General features: G+C 40.4%; 1 protein-coding gene across 4 annotated transcripts in view; it reads right to left on the reverse strand.

Annotated features, from left to right (window-relative positions):
• The window catches only part of VIT (vitrin), a 132,027-nt gene that overhangs the window by 95,258 nt on the left and 18,403 nt on the right, over window positions 1-18,366 (reverse strand). For all 4 annotated transcript variants that reach the window (XM_057558271.1, XM_007191414.3, XM_007191413.2 and 1 more), the window contains exon 2: window positions 6,687-6,756. In XM_057558271.1, coding sequence (XP_057414254.1) covers window positions 6,687-6,738 — 52 coding nt within the window. In that variant the 5' untranslated portion in view covers window positions 6,739-6,756. The remainder of the gene's footprint in view (window positions 1-6,686; window positions 6,757-18,366) is intronic.

Here is an 18,366-nt window from a genome sequence, read left to right on the forward strand (position 1 = left end):
TCAGTTTTAAGCAGTGGTTAATAAAGTCATTATTTTCAATGGTACGCAGAGGCCCTCCCCTCAGCTTAGATGCTTGTTAATTAAAGCTCCCCAGAAGCCACTCCTCAAGGGGAGGGCTGGTCAGTAAGGCTGCAAATGTGCTTGTGCCCTGAAGCAAGTCATTGCTCATCTGCAAGACCTCTCTTGCTACCTTGGAAATGGTGACTTGCGTGTGGAATTTGGGTGAGAGAAAAATCAGTCTTGTGTTCCTGTTCTTAGGAAGCCTGGCAGAGCACCGAGATGGATGACAGATGCTCACTTCAAAGTACAAAGCAGAACACAGGTCTGAAAGCCCTTCCATGGGAGTAGTTAGTTATCTGGCCACAGCTGAGGCCATTAGAGTCTAGAGTCCTTGAGGAAATCAGGGATAGAGTCTGAAGTTCCAAGGCAAACATGATTTACCAACTCTGCAGCAATACTTCTCAATTTTAAAAAATTCAATGTTCCAGCTTTGAGTAACATGAAAAGTTCTCACCTTTCGCTAGTCGTGTTTGAAATTTCAAAACAAATTAAATATTGAATTTATTTTTTCAAATAAAAATTTTCCTCTGCTCTCTTTCTCTCTAATGTGGCCATCAGTATGATTAAGATAGCTGAGGTGCAATTGTTTTAAAATTCAATTTAAGTAAATTATCATCCACATAATTTATAGAGAAAATACAAATGAGTTAGCTTGAAACAATGTTCAGTCTCATTAATGATAAAAAATGCAGGCTAAAGCAAAATGACAGGATATTTTCTCATAGTGTGTACTGAATATTGGACACAAGATTATACTTAATCCTGGCATGGATTTGGGATTAGGGCAGTCCAGTACATTGTTGGTAAATTCTAAGCAGGTGGAGTCATTCTGGAAAGCCATTTGGTAATACATTTCAGTAGCCTTTAGAAACATTTATATTCTTTGTCCTAGAAAATATATACCTAGTAATATATCCCAAGTTATAATCAGAGACATAGACAAGGATTTATGTATAATAAAAGGTGTTCATTACAGCATTATTCCTAATAGCAATCGGAAATAATGAAATCTTGGAAATGTCCCAACAGTAGGGGAATACTAAGCATTTATTACAAATTATTTTAGCAGAAGATTAAATGACCTGGGAAGTTCTCAGCTCTAACCTTAAGCATGATGCTGACAAAATTAGAATATATGCAGAGAGAAATACCTGGAACAAATATACCAAAATTTTAATAATGGTAGAATTATAATTCCTATTTTATATTTTCTGTATTTTTCCTATTTCATAGTAAAGTTCTTACACATAAATGTTCTATGTTTTATGTAGAATGTTTCTTTTCGAATTAGAAAAAGACAATTGTTATTTGATTTGGTCATATTGAAATCAGATAGACTTATAATAATGAAAAGTGCTTTCTAAAATCATTGGCATGGTTAATAGGCACTTGTGTTTCACTTTTCCTGTCAGTATTAAGTCATAATCAGAATCCATTTATTTTCAAGAAAAGACATGAAGTGCCAGAACATTTAACCAATTATCAAATCAGTAAGTACTTACTGAATACTTATTACGTGTCTAGAACTTTTATAGGAATGCTTCATTCTAGCCCATAAATTTCTTGTGTGATCCCTTAGTGCCACTCAAGATACTAACTCAGGTGGTGTTGACAGGGACTCTCCTTCACCAAACTTTAGTCAGGCTCCTCTAAGCCCTCTTCTCAACTAGGCTTTGACCTTGGGCTTCTGTGTCTGTCCTTGTTGGGCCTCCATCACTTAGTTTTAGCAGGAATCTTGTTTAGAGAGAATCCTCCATCCTTGATACCTGATCACCCTGGTCTGCCTTTAGCAAGAGTCCTGTCTGGTCAGTTTAGCAAGAATCCCCTGATTCCCGTGAAATCTCCTCTTAGTAATTTCCATCCCCTGACCCCTGCAAGCCGCTCCTTGGCTATAAATCCCCACTTTTCCTTGTTATATTCGGAATTGAGCCCAGTACAGTACTGAGGTCTCCTTTCCCCTATTGCAATGGTTCCTGATTAAAATCTGTTTTTACTGCTTTAAATACTGTCCAGCTCTGGTTCTCTTGAACAGTGTCCACAATGCCTTCCTGACAACTGATTTATAAAGCAGATGATTTAAAATCAGCTCAAATTTCCCCTATGCTTTGCTTTCAACTTACTTACTTAGTGAAACATCTAGCATGAAATATATCAGAGCTTCATTGCAGAGACAGGATAACTTATTCTCTATAATCACATAAATCACAAAATTCTGCTTCAGATCATAGAATATTGAAGCTGGGAGGAGCTTTGGAGGTCATCTTTTTATTTTGTAGAAAAGAAACCAAGGTCAAGGTTGACATCTCAGCTAAAGCGGCTTTGTAGGGGGAGGGGGCAGAAGTTGGAAGCAGAATGCAGGTTTGCTGGTTCAGCCTTAGGCTTTTTATGCTACTTTCTCCCCATAGCGCAGTCATTGATTACATGTGGTGCTCCGATGACAGTGGGCAGCATACAGCTCTGCTACATCATAAATTTAAACATATTTAGAGTGACCATGCTAGCTCTGATATATACCGATAAAACACTTAATTAACATTAATTTAGAGGGCTTTTGGGGGATCTTTGGATGGTTCTCTGTGATATTATGATGTATGATAAATATATATTTTGGTGTTCCGGCCACAGTTCCTGCCTAACAGCTCCCAAAACCCTTGGAATGTCCTGAGTGATGAGAGCAATGGGAGCATCTTTTGTTATAATATATATATTTTTTACTGGAGTAAAATTGCTTTACAATGTTGTGTTACTTTCTTCTGTACAATGAAGTGAATCAGCTCTATGTATAACTATATCCCCTCCCTCTTGGACCTCCCCCCTCCCATCCCACCCATCTAGGTCATCACAGAGCACCGAGCTGAGCTCCCTGTGCTATACAGCAGGTTCCCACTAGCTCTCTGTTTTACACATGGTAGTGTATTTATGTCAAACCTAATCTCCCAATTCGTCCCACCCTCCCCTTCACCCCCTGTGTCCACATGTCTGTTATCATATTTGATTTTTTGTCCACAGTTCCTGAAATCAGAGCCATAAAGGTGAAATGGGTGTCTTGTTTTTCATAATAAGCCCCTTTCAATCACAACTGAGTTTATGTTAATGAGGTGGCTTTTGAAAATCCCCTAAAGATGAGGGAGCTGGTTACCAGGGAAACCAACTGTGAATAGAAAGTTGGAATTTTCAGTCCCATCTCCTGATTTCCCAAGAGGAGAGAGGGGCTGGAGGTTGAATCAATCACCAATGGCCAGTGAGTTAATCAATCATGCCTATGTAATGAAGCCTCCATAAAAATCCAAAAGGAGAAGGTTCAGAGAGCTTCCAGGTTGAGGAATGAGAGCTCGTCCATGTGCCACCGTGCTGGGCCCAAATTCCACGGGGACAGAAACTCCTTTGTTCAGGACCTCGCCCTATGTATCTCTTTATCTGGCTGTTGATTTGTATCCTTTAATATCCTTTGTAATAAACTGGTAATCTAGTGAGTAAACTGGTTTCCTGGGTTCTGTGAGCTGCTTGAGAAAGTTAATCAAATGCAAGGAGGGGGTCATGGAAACCTCTGCTTTATAGCCAGTCAGTCAGAAGCACAGGTGACAACCTGACTTGCAATCGGCATCTGAAGTGTGTGTGTGTTGGGGGGCGGGGGGCAGTCTTGTGTGAGCCCTTACCTGCAGGATCTGATGCTCTCTCTGGGTAGAATGGTGTCAGAATTGAGCTGAGTTGTAGGAAACCCAGCTGGTGTTGAGGAATCACTTGGTGTGGGGAAAAAATTCACACATAGGAATTGGGTGCAGAATCAGACTCTGAAATCTGAAAAATCCAACATCCCTGACAAGAATAATTTATTTACCAATATTTCTTGAGTGCCTGTGAGATGTGCTGAGAACTGAAAATGCAACAGTGAGCAAGACACAGCTCCTGCTGTCAGTATCGTACGGTGGCGGGGAGGCAGCCTCATGACAAGGTGAATGCCATGCAGTCGTGACTAGAATCAATACAGGGCACCAGGGAAGCCCATAGGAAGAGGGTCTGATCAAATGGAGGGCAGAGGAAGCTTCCTGGAGGGCCAGTAGGGGGTGTGGGGGTGAGAGGAAGAACATTCCAGGACAGGGAACAGCATAGTCAAAGACCTGGAAGGGAGAAATGACTCCACCTTCAGGGGAATGAGAAGGTCAGCACTTCCCACGTCCCTGGAAGCCAGGCTGGGCTCTGTGGTAGGGAGGAGAGCAGGAGAGGACGGCAAGAGCCATATGAGAGAGGCCTTGCCAGCAAGCAAGGCGCTTTGAGAGATGTGGGCTCTGTCATAAAGACAAAGGGAAAACACTGAGTGTTAAGTCAGGAGAGTGGGATCAGATATGGGCTTTAGGGAGATTAATTGGGGTGTGGTAGAGAATGAGTTAGAGGGGTAAGGATTTGGGGCAAGGGGGCTGTCACCGTACTGAAGAGGGTTTCGGGGGACTTAAGGGAAATGACCCTGGGATGGAGACAAGCAGATGAATAGGAGAGATTCCAGGGAGGGGCATATAAGGACATAAGAGAATCTGCGATAGGAGTCTCCCTTTTCTACTTTGATTTCTTGCTTTGTGAATGAGCAACCCTGAGGGGAAAACGGTTTTGCAGAAGGGCATGCTGAGAGGGGGCAAGACAAGCAAGGACAGTCAAGTTCTTCTTGGTTCCATGATGTGGGGGACATGGCAGAGTGTGAACCAGCCTCAGGGTTTCTGTGTTTTGTTTGTTTTACAGTAGCTAGATCCTTCCTATTCCTAACCCCTGCCCACTGTCATCCCACCCTGTGTTCACCCCTACTAACCTATAGGTTAGTATGGGGTTGCGGGGAGATAGCCTCTCAGAAGGGCAAGGTGGAAATGAAGGACCCTGTGCTCTCAACGAGAATATTCCTTAGCAAGTTGGTGGTGGAGTCAGGACCAGAGCCTTATCTTCCCTCTGACTCCCAGCCCAGTCTCCTTCCACCATGCTGAGAGCCCCTTGCCTTCCCAGCTGTGTCACCTCTTTCTCTTCCAGTCCTCAGTTCTGCCACTGTAGATTCCCTCTGCACAGACCTTGCACATTCTGACTATATTATGGCTTAAATTGTGTGCCCCCCTCCCTAAATTCATAGGACTTCTGTTGGACTTCGTGTTGAAGTCCTAGCCCCCAATACCTCTGAAGGTGACCTTAATTGGAAATAGAGTGGTTGTAGATGTAATTACTTAAATTTAACTAACTTAATTAGTTAGGATGAGGTCATCCTACTGGAGTAGGTTGGGCCCCTAATCCAATATGACTGGTGTTATAAAAAAGGGGCAGTTTGGGTATAGACACAGACAAACACAGAGGGAGAACGCCATGGGAAGGTGAAGGCATAGATTGGGGTGATGCCAAAGATTGCCATAGATTGCTAGCAAACCACCAGAAGCTAGGAGAGAGGCATGGAACAGAGTTCACTCTCACAGCCCTTTGAAGGAACCAGCCCTGCTGACAGCTTGATTTTGGACTTGTAGCCTCTAGAATTGTGACAGAATAAAATTCTGTTGTTCTAACCCACCCAGTTTGTGGTATTTTGTTATGGCAGCTCTAGCAAACTAATATTGACTATCTAAAAGGCCTTTATGGGCTTCCCTGGTGGTGCAGTGGTTGAGAGTCTGCCTGCCAATGCAGGGGACACGGGTTCGAGCCCTGGTCTGGGAAGATCCCACATGCCGCGGTGCAACTAGGCCCGTGAGCCACAACTACTGAGCCTGCGCGTCTGGAGCCTGTGCTCCGCAACAAGAGAGGCCGCTTTAGTGAGAGGCCCGCGCACCGCGATGAAGAGTGGCCCCCACTTGCCGCAACTAGAGAAAGCCCTGGCACAGAAACGAAGACCCAACACAGCCATAAATAAATAAATAAATAAAATTAAAAAAAAGAAAAGAAAAGGCGTCTTCAGAAAAATAAATAAATAAAAAAATAAAAATATTTAAAAAAAATAAAAAATAAAAATAAAAGGCCTTTGTACCCTTCCGTGACAGTAGTTCCACAGTGACCCACAGGATCACTCTGCCTGACACAGAGTGGCCACAGCACAGTGGGGTCAAGATTAACCAAAGATTACCCTTGGTCTTAGTGCCAAACCCATCAGCACTTTTCTTTCGTCTGGCTGACCTGCTGCTCCTTAAGGGCCTACCCCGAATTGTGTTCTCTGTTGATAATATAAGTTTAAAGGGTTTCATCTCTAAAAGTATGAGTTGCCAATGGTACAAGTAAGGCCATGTCAGTGATAAGAATTTTTTTTTTTGAGAAATTAAGAAATAAGTTCTCTAAATTCAGAATCTGTAAATATGCTTTATCTGAAATATTTGCTGGTTGCTGAATGATACACACACACAAATATGTGTGTATATATGTGTGCTTAATATATGATATGTAGACATACATATGTATACATATGTTTGCTTTATATAAAAAATATATAGACATACATTCTGAATTTGATCTACATTTAACACTCTCAGTTAAACATTTCTCCAAAATGTTTATCATAAAAAGATACACTGAACGTTTATATGCTCTGACTTGGTTTAAATCTTTTGTTGGCAAGATTCTTTGGACATTAGGAGGATGTTAAAAGCGTATCCAGATACACATATAAAAGTACTTACCAAGGAACATTTCAATAACAGATGCCTTCATGGTGAGGACAACAATCCCCATAGATATCAAAATGGCACCCTAGAGAGGAAGAAACAATAACATCATTATATTTCAGCCAAGAGTTCTGAATTGGATGCACACAGTGTAGGGAGGGGCTGCCTCATTTTGCATTGCCCTCTGGAGTCTTAGGATTTCAAGCTGCGGCTTTCTGTAAACAACTCATGGAGATGGCAGTGGCCAGCCGCACTGGTATCCAGAGAGGCTCTTCTCAGAAAACCTGTTCTAGCCACCAGCCTCCTCTTCTTCAGAGATTTGGTCTTAGACTAAAGAGGAAATAATTCCACAATTTCCAGAATATGTTCACCAGTCTTCAAATTAGGACAAAAGCCACACTTACGGTATTTAGAGAACATTTTTAGATTATACATTGTGGGGTTTTTTTTGTTTGTTTGTTTGTTTGTTTTTAATAAATTTATTTATTTTATTTTTGGCTGCATTGGGTCTTTGTTGCTGTGCGCGGGCTTTCTCTAGTTGCGGCGAGCGGGGGCTACTCTTCGTTGTGGTGTGCGGGCTTCTCATTGCGGTGGCTTCTCTTGCTGCGGAGCACAGGCTCTAGGTGCGTGGGCTTCAGTAGTTATGGTGAGTGGGCTCAGTAGTTGTGGCACACGGGCTTAGTTGCTCCGTGGCATGTGGGATCTTCCTGGACCAGGGCTCGAACCCGTGTCGCCTGCATTGACAGGCGGATTCTTAACCACTGCGCCACCAGGGAAGTCCTACAAATTGTTTTAGATGACAAAAACAGTTCACTCAATAAATATTAAACTCTTATTGTATGTCTAGGGATGAGGTGATTAAAATTGAATTAAAAGATAGTTCTTGGTTCTTGCTCTTAAAAGACTTATAGTTCAATAGAAGTGAGAAAACATACCTGGACAGAAATAACCATAACATTAGAGAGTGTGCAGGCCCCCAAAGGGAGACTAAGGGGAGTTTATGGACCAGTGGTTCTCAAACTTTGCTGCATATTAGAATCATCTGGGAGTTTTAAAAGGCCCTGATGCCCAGGATGCATCTCAGCCCAACTGAATCAGAATCTCTTGTAGGTGGGGTCTAGGCATCAAGCGTTTTCGAAACTCCACAGGTAATTCCGATCTGCAGCCAAGTTTAAGAACCAGTGGTTTAAAGCAAGTCTTCCAAATCTTAATGTGCATATGAAATCACCTGGGGATCTTGTTAAAATGTAGATTCTAATCCAATAGGTCTGGGATAGTGTCGGAGAGTCCCCAAGAGGTTAGGGAATTTAGAGGAGGGAGAGATTATGTCAGCTGTGGGAATAAGAGGAAGCCTCTTGGAGGTGGCAGCAATTGGGTTAACTCTGAAAGATGAAAATAGGAGATGAAGTGGCTCCAAGTCGGGGGGAACAGCATCGGCAGAGGCTCAGAGGTTGGAAAGCAGAGTGGATACAAGGATGCTATTGAAGCAAGATTTTTTTGACCCACCTCCTAGAGAGATGGAAATAAAACCAAAAATAAACAAATGGGCCCTAATGAAACTTAAAAGCTTTTGCACAGCAAAGGAAACATAAACAAGACGAAAAGACAACCCTCAGAATGGGAGAAAATATTTGCAAATGAAGCAACTGACAGAGGATTAATCTCCAAAATATACAAGCAGCTCATGCAGCTCAGTATCAAAAAAAACAAACAACCCAATCCAAAAGTGGGCAGAAGACGCAAATAGACATTTCTCCAAAGAAGACATACAGATGGCCAAGAAGTACATGAAAAGATGCTCCACATCACTAATCATTAGAGAAATGCAAATCAAAACCACAATGAGGTATCACCTCACACCTGTCAGAATGGCCATCATCAAAAAAATCTACAAACAATAAATGCTGGAGAGGGTGTGGAGAAAAGGAAACCCTCTTGCACTGTTGGTGGGAATGTAAATTGACACAGCCACTATGGAGAACAGTATGGAGGTTCCTTAAAAAACTAAAAATAGTACTACCATATGACCCAGCAATCCCACTCCTGGGCATATACCCAGAGAAAACCATAATTCAAAAAGATACATGTACCACAATGTTCATTGCAGCACTATTTACAATTGCCAGGACATGGAAGCAATCTAAATGTCCATTGACAGATGAATGGATAAAGAAGATGAGGCACATATATACAATGGAATATTACTCAGCCATAAAAAGGAATGAAATTGAGTTATTTGTAATGAGATGCATGGACCTAGAATCTATCATACACAGTGAAGTAAATCAGAAAGAGAAAAATACCGTATGCAAACGCACATATATGGAATCTAAAAAAACGGTACTGATGAGCCTAGTGGCAGGGCAGGAATAAAGACGCAGACGTAGAGTACGGACTTGAGGACATGGGGGAGAAGAGGAAACTGGGACGAAGAGGGAGAGTAGCATTGACACATATACACTATCAAATGTAAAATGGATGGCTAGTGGGAAGCTGCTCCACAGCACAGGGAGATCAACTTGATGCTCTGTGACGACCTAGAGGGGTGGGATAGGGAGGATGGGAGGGAGGCTCAAGAGGGAGGGGATATGGGGATATATGTGTACTTATAGCTGATTCACTTTGTTGTACAACAGAAACGAACACAACATTGTAAAGCAATTATACTCCAATAAATATATATATATATATATATATATATATATATATATATATATATATATATATATATATATATATATGATGCTGTTGCTCCATAAAGGGTTCCCTCTTAAGGCTACGGGGAAACCCTAGGAGGTTTATTCATACCATCATTAATTGAACATATGATCCCCGTTGAAAAGACAAGGAAACTAAGGCTTAGAAAGGTAAAATGTCATGCCCACGGTGACCAGGCAGTGAGTAGGATTAGAATGGAGGTGGGAGTAGGTGGGAAGGATCTGCCCTGGGCTTAGGCGATAAGGAGTAACATTGTCTGTAGAGAATTTAAAGACTTAAAGTTGGTCTGCTCTTTATTATCCTTATAAACTAGCAATTCTAAACAATGTCAGTGATAAAGCACTTTTCCTCTCTGGGGCAGATGACTCCCACTACATCTGCTCCACCCATGCCACAGCTGTGTGGCTTTTAGGCTTTAGCTGGCATTCATAACCCTACCCTCTGCTCTGTCCACGGGTGTGCTAGGAAAACTGCTGTCTGAAAAAAAAGCCCCGATTTAGCCCATTTGTCAATTTCTGTGGCATAAATCCTCCCACCGTGGCTGAAGTTGAAGTCACCAAAGTGACTCACTGCATGGAGATTTGGAAAGAAATAAACAATCTGGTACTAGCTAGGTCTAGAGCAAGCTTATATTTAATATGTAGGTACAGCGCTGTGCAGAGTTTATTAACAAAAAGCAATGATTAGATTATGGTTGAGGTAGTAATACAAGCACTTGATGCAGTCAACTTAAATAAAACTGGTAGATGAAAGGCTTTATTACAAACAATTAAATTAGGCAGCAAGAGTAACCCCAGACAGAACCGATCACTTTGTTAATTTCCAGCAACAGTTGCAATGTGTTAAGTTTCCCAATTAAGGTAGTTGACCACTAGCTAAGTAAAAGGCAAATAACCATCTTTATCTTCAAAATAGAAATAGTCACATATATGATTGGCAATTTGATACTTAATTAGCTGGGTCATATTTTGGAAATAGTGTGATGACACATCATTTTTTTGTCTTATATTAATTAGAGGAGCTGCAGATCAACTCACATGTTTTCAGGCCTAAGAATTTAATTCTCCTGTTGGGATAAATGCAGTATATCAAGCTACCCTACCCGACCCACCTTACTAGCTCCGCTAGTTGGCTGTTACCATATAGCATTGGACATTTTGTCTGTGAATCATCATAGATTTCTCTTTCTCTCGTACCCCACATCTTTTCCATCAGCGAAGCCTGTTGGCTCTACATTCATGATATATCCAGAATCTGACCACTTGGCATCATCTTTACCATTGCCACCTGGTCCAGGTCATACCCTCTTTCACCTGGATTAAAGCAATTAGTCTCCTAACTAGGTTGTTTCCTCCTTCTACTACAATCCAAAGTCCACACAGCCAGCCAGCGTGATCCTGCTCAAAGTAAGTCAGTTCATGGCATTCCTCAGATCAAAACTTCTGTGGTTCTCTACTTACTCAGAATAAAAGCCAAAATCTTGGCAAGTGGCTCAGGAACCCAATAGATTTGGCCACCATTGGCCCCTCTGACCTCTCTTCCCTCCATTCGCCTTCTCACTTATTAAGCTCCAGGCACACCTCTCCCCTGAGGGTCTCTGCAGTTACTGTTAACTCTACCTGGATGCCCTTCCCCCAGATCAAACATGATTTACTCTCTCATTTCTTTCAAGTCTGCTAAACCTTATCTTCTCAAGATTTTCCCTAATCACCCAATTTAAAATTGTAAGCCCTCTCCCACCCACCATCAATTGTACACCCTATCCTTTCCCCACTATCTTTTCTTCCCGTCACTTATCACCTCTGACATACTCTATAGTTTGCTAATTGTATTTGTTTATTGTTTGTGTTCTCTACTGGAATGCAAGCTCCATGAAGGCAGGGGTTTTTATTTGACTTTTTATGTGCTCAAAAAATATACTTAATCCATGAGTGAGTAGTTAGGGCTCTTTCCTTTCCCTAGGAAATAAAAAAAGGAAACAAAACAAAGGGAAGACAATCTGTGAATACTCTAAATCTACTGAATTGTATACTTTCAAAGGTGTATTTTATGGTATGTGGATAATATTTCAATAAGCATTATTATTTTTTTAAAGTATTTATTTATTTATTTATGGCTGTGTTGGGTCTTCGTTTCTGTGCAAGGCCTTTCTCTAGTTGCGGCAAGTGGGGGCCACTCTTAATCGCGGTGCGCGGGCCTTTCACTATCGCGGCCTCTCTTGTTGCGGAGCACAGGCTCCGGACGCGCAGGCTCAGTAATTGTGGCTCACGGGCCCGGCCGCTCCGCGACACGTGGGATCCTCCCAGACCAGGGCTCGAACCCGTGTCCCCTGCATTGGCAGGCAGATTCCCAACCACTGCGCCACCAGGGAAGCCCCTTCAATAAGCATTATTGTTAGTCAACATACAAACCAAAAGGGAAGATAGAATTTCGGAGAGAAGGGCTCTCAGATCTGTCTTACAAGTTTAGAAGACACCATAGACCCGACCTTTACACAAAGGGATGAATGGATTAAAAAACAGCAGGATTCCAGGAAGCATGCTAACCCCAGAGGAGATATCCCCCAAGTGCTGACTCATCAGTAATGGAACTCCACCAGAATCACTCTGGTCTCTTGGAATCAGAATGTTTGAGGCTTCTTTCTTACCACTTGAATTTTTCTCCTTGCTTGGTTCATTTACTTATACGTTTAAAATGTAAATGTGCTTTTTGAAATGTGTGAAAAAAATTCAAACCCTCTCTCAGCCATTCCAGAAACTGGGGATAAGAATGACCACCAGCACTGTTAAGCAGTTTCTGCAGGCAGTTCAATGTCAAGGAGCTGTAGGTGCACAGTAATGTTGGAACCTTAACATCTCATGTGCTCACCAGGGTTCTAACAAAAACAGAACAATAAGGGTTTCCAAAAGAACATGTTACTGATTCATAAATGTATGAATTGTGCTGTGAGATGTAATATAAACAGTCCTGAATATGAAGTTCTGGTGAGGCAAATGAAGGCTGATTGTGAAATAAAAATATACATAATGTAACTAGAGTAGCCAGCCAATTTAATTAGATCTCTTGTTGCCTGGAATTAGAAAAGAGCCGATTATTTATCGGTAATACATGATAATGCTGCTTTATATTTTTATGGTTCTTCACAGTGTTTTTTCTCCGATGTTTAAAATTATGGTAAAATACAAAAACATAAAATTTGCTATCTTAACTATTTTAAAGTATACAATTCAGCAGTATTAAATACATCCATAATGTGCCATCATCACCATTAGCCATCCATTAAGAACTCTTTTTGTCTTGTAAAATTGAAACTCTATGCCCATTAAACAATAACTCCCCATTCTCCCCTTTCCCCAGCCCCTGGCAACCACCATTCCACTTTCTGTCTCTATGATTTTGACTTCTCTAAGTATGTCATACAAATGGAATCATACAGTATTTTCTTTTTGTGACTGGCCTATTTCAGATAGCATAATGTTCTTAAGGTTCATCCATGTTTTATCGTATGTCAGAATTTCTTTCCTTTTTCAGGCTGTGTAATATTCCATTCTATGTATATACCACATTTTCCTCATCCATTTATCTACTAATGGGCACATGGGTTGCTTTTGTGTTTTAGTTATTGTGAATAATGCTGCAATGTACATGGCTATAAAAATATTTCTTTGAGACCCTGCTTTCAATTCTTTTGTGTATGTATCAAGAAGTGGAATTACTAGATCATATGGTAATTGTATTTTTAATTTTTTGTGGAACCTCCATACTGTTTTCCAGAGTAGCTGTACAACTTTACATTCCCACTAACAGTGCACAAAAGTTCCAATGTTTCTATATCCTCCCCAACACTTGTTATTTTCTGTTTCATTTGATAGTAGTAATGGGTATGAGGTGGCATATTATTGTAGTTTTGACTTGCATTTCCCTAATGATTAGTGATGTTGAGCATCTTTTCATGTACTTGTTGGCCATCTTTATATCTTCTTTGGAGAAATGTCTATTCATGTCCTTTGCCCAGTTTTTAATCAAATTGTTTTTTGACTGTTGTTGAATTTAGAAGTTTTCTATATATTCTGGATATTAATCCCTTATCAGATATATGATTTACAAATATTTCTTCCTGGTCTCTGGGTTGCCTTTTTACTCTGTTGATAGTATCCTTTGGTACACAAAATTATAAAATTTTCATGAAGTCCAATTTGTTTGTCTTTTCCTTTGTTGTTTATGTCTTTGGGTGTCATAGTCAAGAAATCATTGCCAAATCCAATGTTATGAAGCTTTTGTCCTATGTTTTCTTTTAAGAGTTTTACAGTTTTAGGTCTTACATTTAGATCTTTGATCCACTTGAGTTAATTTTGTATATGGTATTAGGTAAGGGTCCAACTTCTTTCTTTCTCCATGTAGATATCCCCTTTTCCTGGCACCGTTTGTTGAAGGGACTGACTTTTCCCCATTGAATGGTCTTGGCAAAAAAATCATTTGACCGTATATGTGAGGGCTAATTTTGGGGCTCTCTATTCTGTTCCATTGGTGTATATGTCTGTGTCTATGCTAGTACCACACTGTTTTGATTATTATAGCTTTGTAATAAGATTTTTAGATCAGAAACTATGAATCCTCCAGCTCTTCTCTTCTTTTGCAAGATTGTTTTAGCTGTTTGGGGTCCTTTGAGATTCCATATAAATTTTTGTATGTTTTTTTCTATTTCTGAAAAAAATGTCATTGGGATTTTGATATTGCATTGAATCTGTAGATTGCTTTGGGTAGTATTGATATCTTAGCAATACTAAGTCTTCCAATCCATGAACATGGGATATGTTTCTACCTATTTATACCTTCTTTAGTTTCTTTCAGTAATGTTCTATAGTTTTCATTGGACAAGTCTTTTACTTCCTTGGTTAAGTTAATTCCTAAGTATTTTATTCTTTTTGTTACTATTGCAAATGGAATTTTTTTCTTAACTTTTTTTTCAGATTGTTCATTGTTAGTGCAACAGTGATTTTTGTGTGCAACTGACTTTTGTGTGTTGATTTTGTATCCAACTACTTTGAATTCATTTATTAATTCTAACAATTTTGTTGTGGAATCTTTAGGATTTTGTACATACAAGATTATATTATCTGCAAACAGAGATAATTTTATTTCTTCCTTTCCAGTTTGGATGACTTTTATTTCTTTTTCTTGTCTAATTGCTTTGGCTAGAACTTCCAGTACTATGTTGAATAGAAGTAGTGAAAGCAGGCATCCTTGCCTTGCTCCTGATCTTAGAGAGAAAGCTTTCAGGTTTTCACCATTGAGTATGACATTTTCTGTGGGTTTTTCATAAGTGTCTTTTATTATATTGAGGTTGTTTTCTTCTATTCCTAGTCTGTTGAGCATTTTTATCATGAAATGGTGTTGAATTTTGTCAGATGCTTTTTCTGCATCAATTGAGGTAATCGTGTGTTATTTTCCCCCTTCATTCTATTAACATGGTGTATTACATTAATTGATTTTTGTATGTTTAACCATCCTTGCATTACAGGAACAAATCCCATTTGGTCATGGTGTATAATTATTTTAATATTCTGGTGAATTTAGTTTGGTAATATTTTGTTGAGGATGTTTTGCATCAGTGTTTATAGAGATATTGTATTGATATGGGAAACTGTAGTTTTCTTTTCTTGTAGTGTCTTTGGTTTGGTATCCAGGTAGTGCTGGCCTCATAGGATAACTTAAAAAGTGTCCCCTCATTTTCAATTTTTAGGAAATGTTTGAGAAGGATTGGTGTTAGTTCTTCTTTAAACGTTTGGTAGAACTCACCAGTGAAGTCATCAGGTCCAGGGCTTTTCTTTTTTTTTTTTTTTTTTTTTTATGATTTTTACCTTTTTTTTTTTTTTTTTAAATTGAAACACCTGATCCTTGGGTCATTTGCATTCTTAATTTATTTATTTATTTATTTTTGGCTGTGTTGGGTCTTCGTTTCTGTGCTAGGGCTTTCTCTAGTTGCGGCAAGCGGGGGCCACTCTTCATCGCAGTGCGCGGGCCTCTCACTATCGCGGCCTCTCTTGTTGCGGAGCACAGGCTCCAGACGCGCAGGCTCAGTAATTGTGGCTCACGGGCCCAGTTGCTCCGCGGCATGTGGGATCTTCCCAGACCAGGGCTCGAACCCGTGTCCCCTGCATTGGCAGGGGGATTCTCAACCACTGCGCCACCAGGGAAGCCCCAGGGCTTTTCTTTGTTGTAAGATTTTTGATTATTGATTCATTCTCCTTACTAGTTATAGATCTATTCAGATTTTCTATTCCTTCATAATTTAGTCTTGGTAGGTTTTGTGTTTTTAGGAATTTGTCTATTTCATCTAGATTATCCAATTTGTTGGTGTACAGTTATTCATAGTACTCTCTTATAATCTTTTTTATTTCAACAACAGTGGTTGCTTCAGGGAAAGAGAACTGGGTAAGTGGTGATCAGGGATAAGAGTGAGTTTTACAGTTTTGTTCTGTTTAAATCTTTACCCTTTGCACCTATGTTAATAAATCAGAAATTAATAAAATGATCTCTTGGGAAGACTTAACATATACAGACAGTGTTGCTATCAAATGAGAAGCTACAGTAATCTCCTAACTCTCTCCTTGCTCCTTGCTTTTCTTGCTCCAGGTCATCCTTCCCTTCAGTTGGAAAGGATCAGCTTCCTAAAGCACAGGTCTTACTATGCATTCACCCCGTCAGAATTCTTCTTCACAGTCCATTCATTCTCTGTAGAATAAAGCCCAAATTCCTTAGTGAACTTTTCATGAAATGTCCCAACTTACTTTTCAAACCATCTTGCTGCAATTCTCTTCTGTAATCCTCTGCTTTGACCCTAGCACACCCTGGGATTTTGGTCCTTTGTCTACACCCTGCACATCAGGGTTTTGGCTCATGTTCTTATTACTGTTCTATTTGGAGTATGTTACCACCCCTCATCTGCCTCTCACAAGCATATCCGTCTTTCAAGGTTTGCTCATGGGCCACTTCTAGTTAAATCTCCCTGATCTTCTGAAGTCAAAATTCATCTTCATTCATGCATGCCTTTAATCATTCAAAAAAATTTTGTGTACACATTATGCTTGGCAGAGAGGAAGAAGGTGCAGGTCCTATCATCAAGTTGCTTTAAGTCTTTTAGAAAGAAACTGATGTGCACTTATCATAACTAGCATTAATGGAGCACATACTAAGTGTCAGTATTGTATTAACTCAATCTTCACAATAACCTGATGAAGTGGGGGCTATTTTTTGCCTTAATTTGAAAAGTAAGGAATTGGAAGCACACAGAGGTTAAATACTTTGCCCAAGGTTTGCAAACCTGGAAAGAAGAGGAATTCAAACCAGGCATTATGAGTGCAGAGATCCGGTATTTCATTTCACTACTTGCCATAGATGTTTCATAATAAACAAGTGTACTTCCCTCGTCTACATTCTGATTTAATTGGTCTGAGTTGAAATCACTATTGTTTTAAAGTGCCCCAGGTGACTCCACTGTGCAGCCAGAATTGAGAACCTCTGCTATTGAGGATATGGTGATAGCAAAAAGGGTAGATGATTAAATAGGCCTGGGACATGAGGATTGGAAGAGGCTTGAATTAGTTTAACTGGAGATTGGAAAACAGTGAGTGGTGAGGGAAGGACAGGACATAAGAGATGGAGGAGCTTCAGGAACTGGGAGCTGCTGGGCCAGGCTGGGAGAGGATTCAGACTGTTAGAGAGGAAAGAAGGGGCCATGTCAGCCTTCAATGCCATGCCTAAAGAATGTGGAATTAATCCTTTAGAAAATAGGGAGACATGGAAGGCTTAAAAATTATTTTTGCATTCATCATTTTTAATAAGCCTCCTAGAGGCTTACATGAGCCACTCACTTGGAGAAAATCTGCCCTAGTGGATGTGTAGGATTTACGTAATACTAGTGTTTGTCTGATCTATGGTGCTACGTGGGGGAGCACCTAACAGTACCCTTTGTCCACAAGGCAGAAAGAGCCAGTGTTCATTTGGAAGCATGTAATAGTTATGACAGGCTTGTGCTATATTTCCAAAATGCCAAAAATCCCGTCAGGACAGACATCTCTGAATGGGGAGAGGCCATATCTGCAGCCTTCCTTTCTCCATCTCTGCCAGATATAAAGCCTCAGCCGCTTGTCAGTGGATGTGGGTTGATCTGGTGAGGATGGAAAAAGGAAGGCTGGCACTAAGAGGGACCTTTACAATGTGGTGGTGGTCTCAGTCTGCATATAAAACTTTATGCAGATCAGGAGCTGCCAACTGGAGTGGTGAGCAGCCTTGCTGAACGTCAGAAGAGTGACCTAATAGAGCCAATCTGCAAGGACTGGAAAGTGAATTACAACAGGAGAAAATCAGACTTCAATGCAGTGGATGCTTGACGCATTTTTAGAAGCCTAAGGAAGCCACAGAGAATAAAAAAGGAGGTATGGAGAAACAGATAAAGATGAGGAAACAAGGTTTCTAGAAAGTTAAATTATAACATGCCCAGCCTTGCCTAAAATCATAATAAGTTCACAGACACGCCAAAACACACCACCAGACGCAGCCCTGCCCACCAGAAAGGCAAGATCCAGCCTCATGCACCAGAACGCAGACACCAGTCCCCTCTACCAGGAAGCCTACACAACCCACTGAACCAACCTCACCCACTGGGGGCAGACACAAAAACAACAGGAACTACGAACGTGCAGCCTGTGAGGATAAGACTCTAAACACAGTAAGTTAAGCAAAATGAGAAGACAGAGAAACACGCAGCAGATGAAGAAGCAAAGTAAACACCCACAAGACCAAACAAATGAAGAGGAAATAGGCAGTCTACCTGAAAAAAAATTCAGAGTAATGATAGTAAAGATGATCCAGAATCTTGGAAATAGAATCGAGAAATTACAAGAAACGTTTAACAAGGACCTAGAAGAAATAAAGAGCAAACAAACAGTGATGAACAACAAAATAAATGAAATTA

Source organism: Balaenoptera acutorostrata, chromosome 12, assembly GCF_949987535.1.
Source record: "Balaenoptera acutorostrata chromosome 12, mBalAcu1.1, whole genome shotgun sequence".
Taxonomy (NCBI): domain Eukaryota; kingdom Metazoa; phylum Chordata; class Mammalia; order Artiodactyla; family Balaenopteridae; genus Balaenoptera; species Balaenoptera acutorostrata.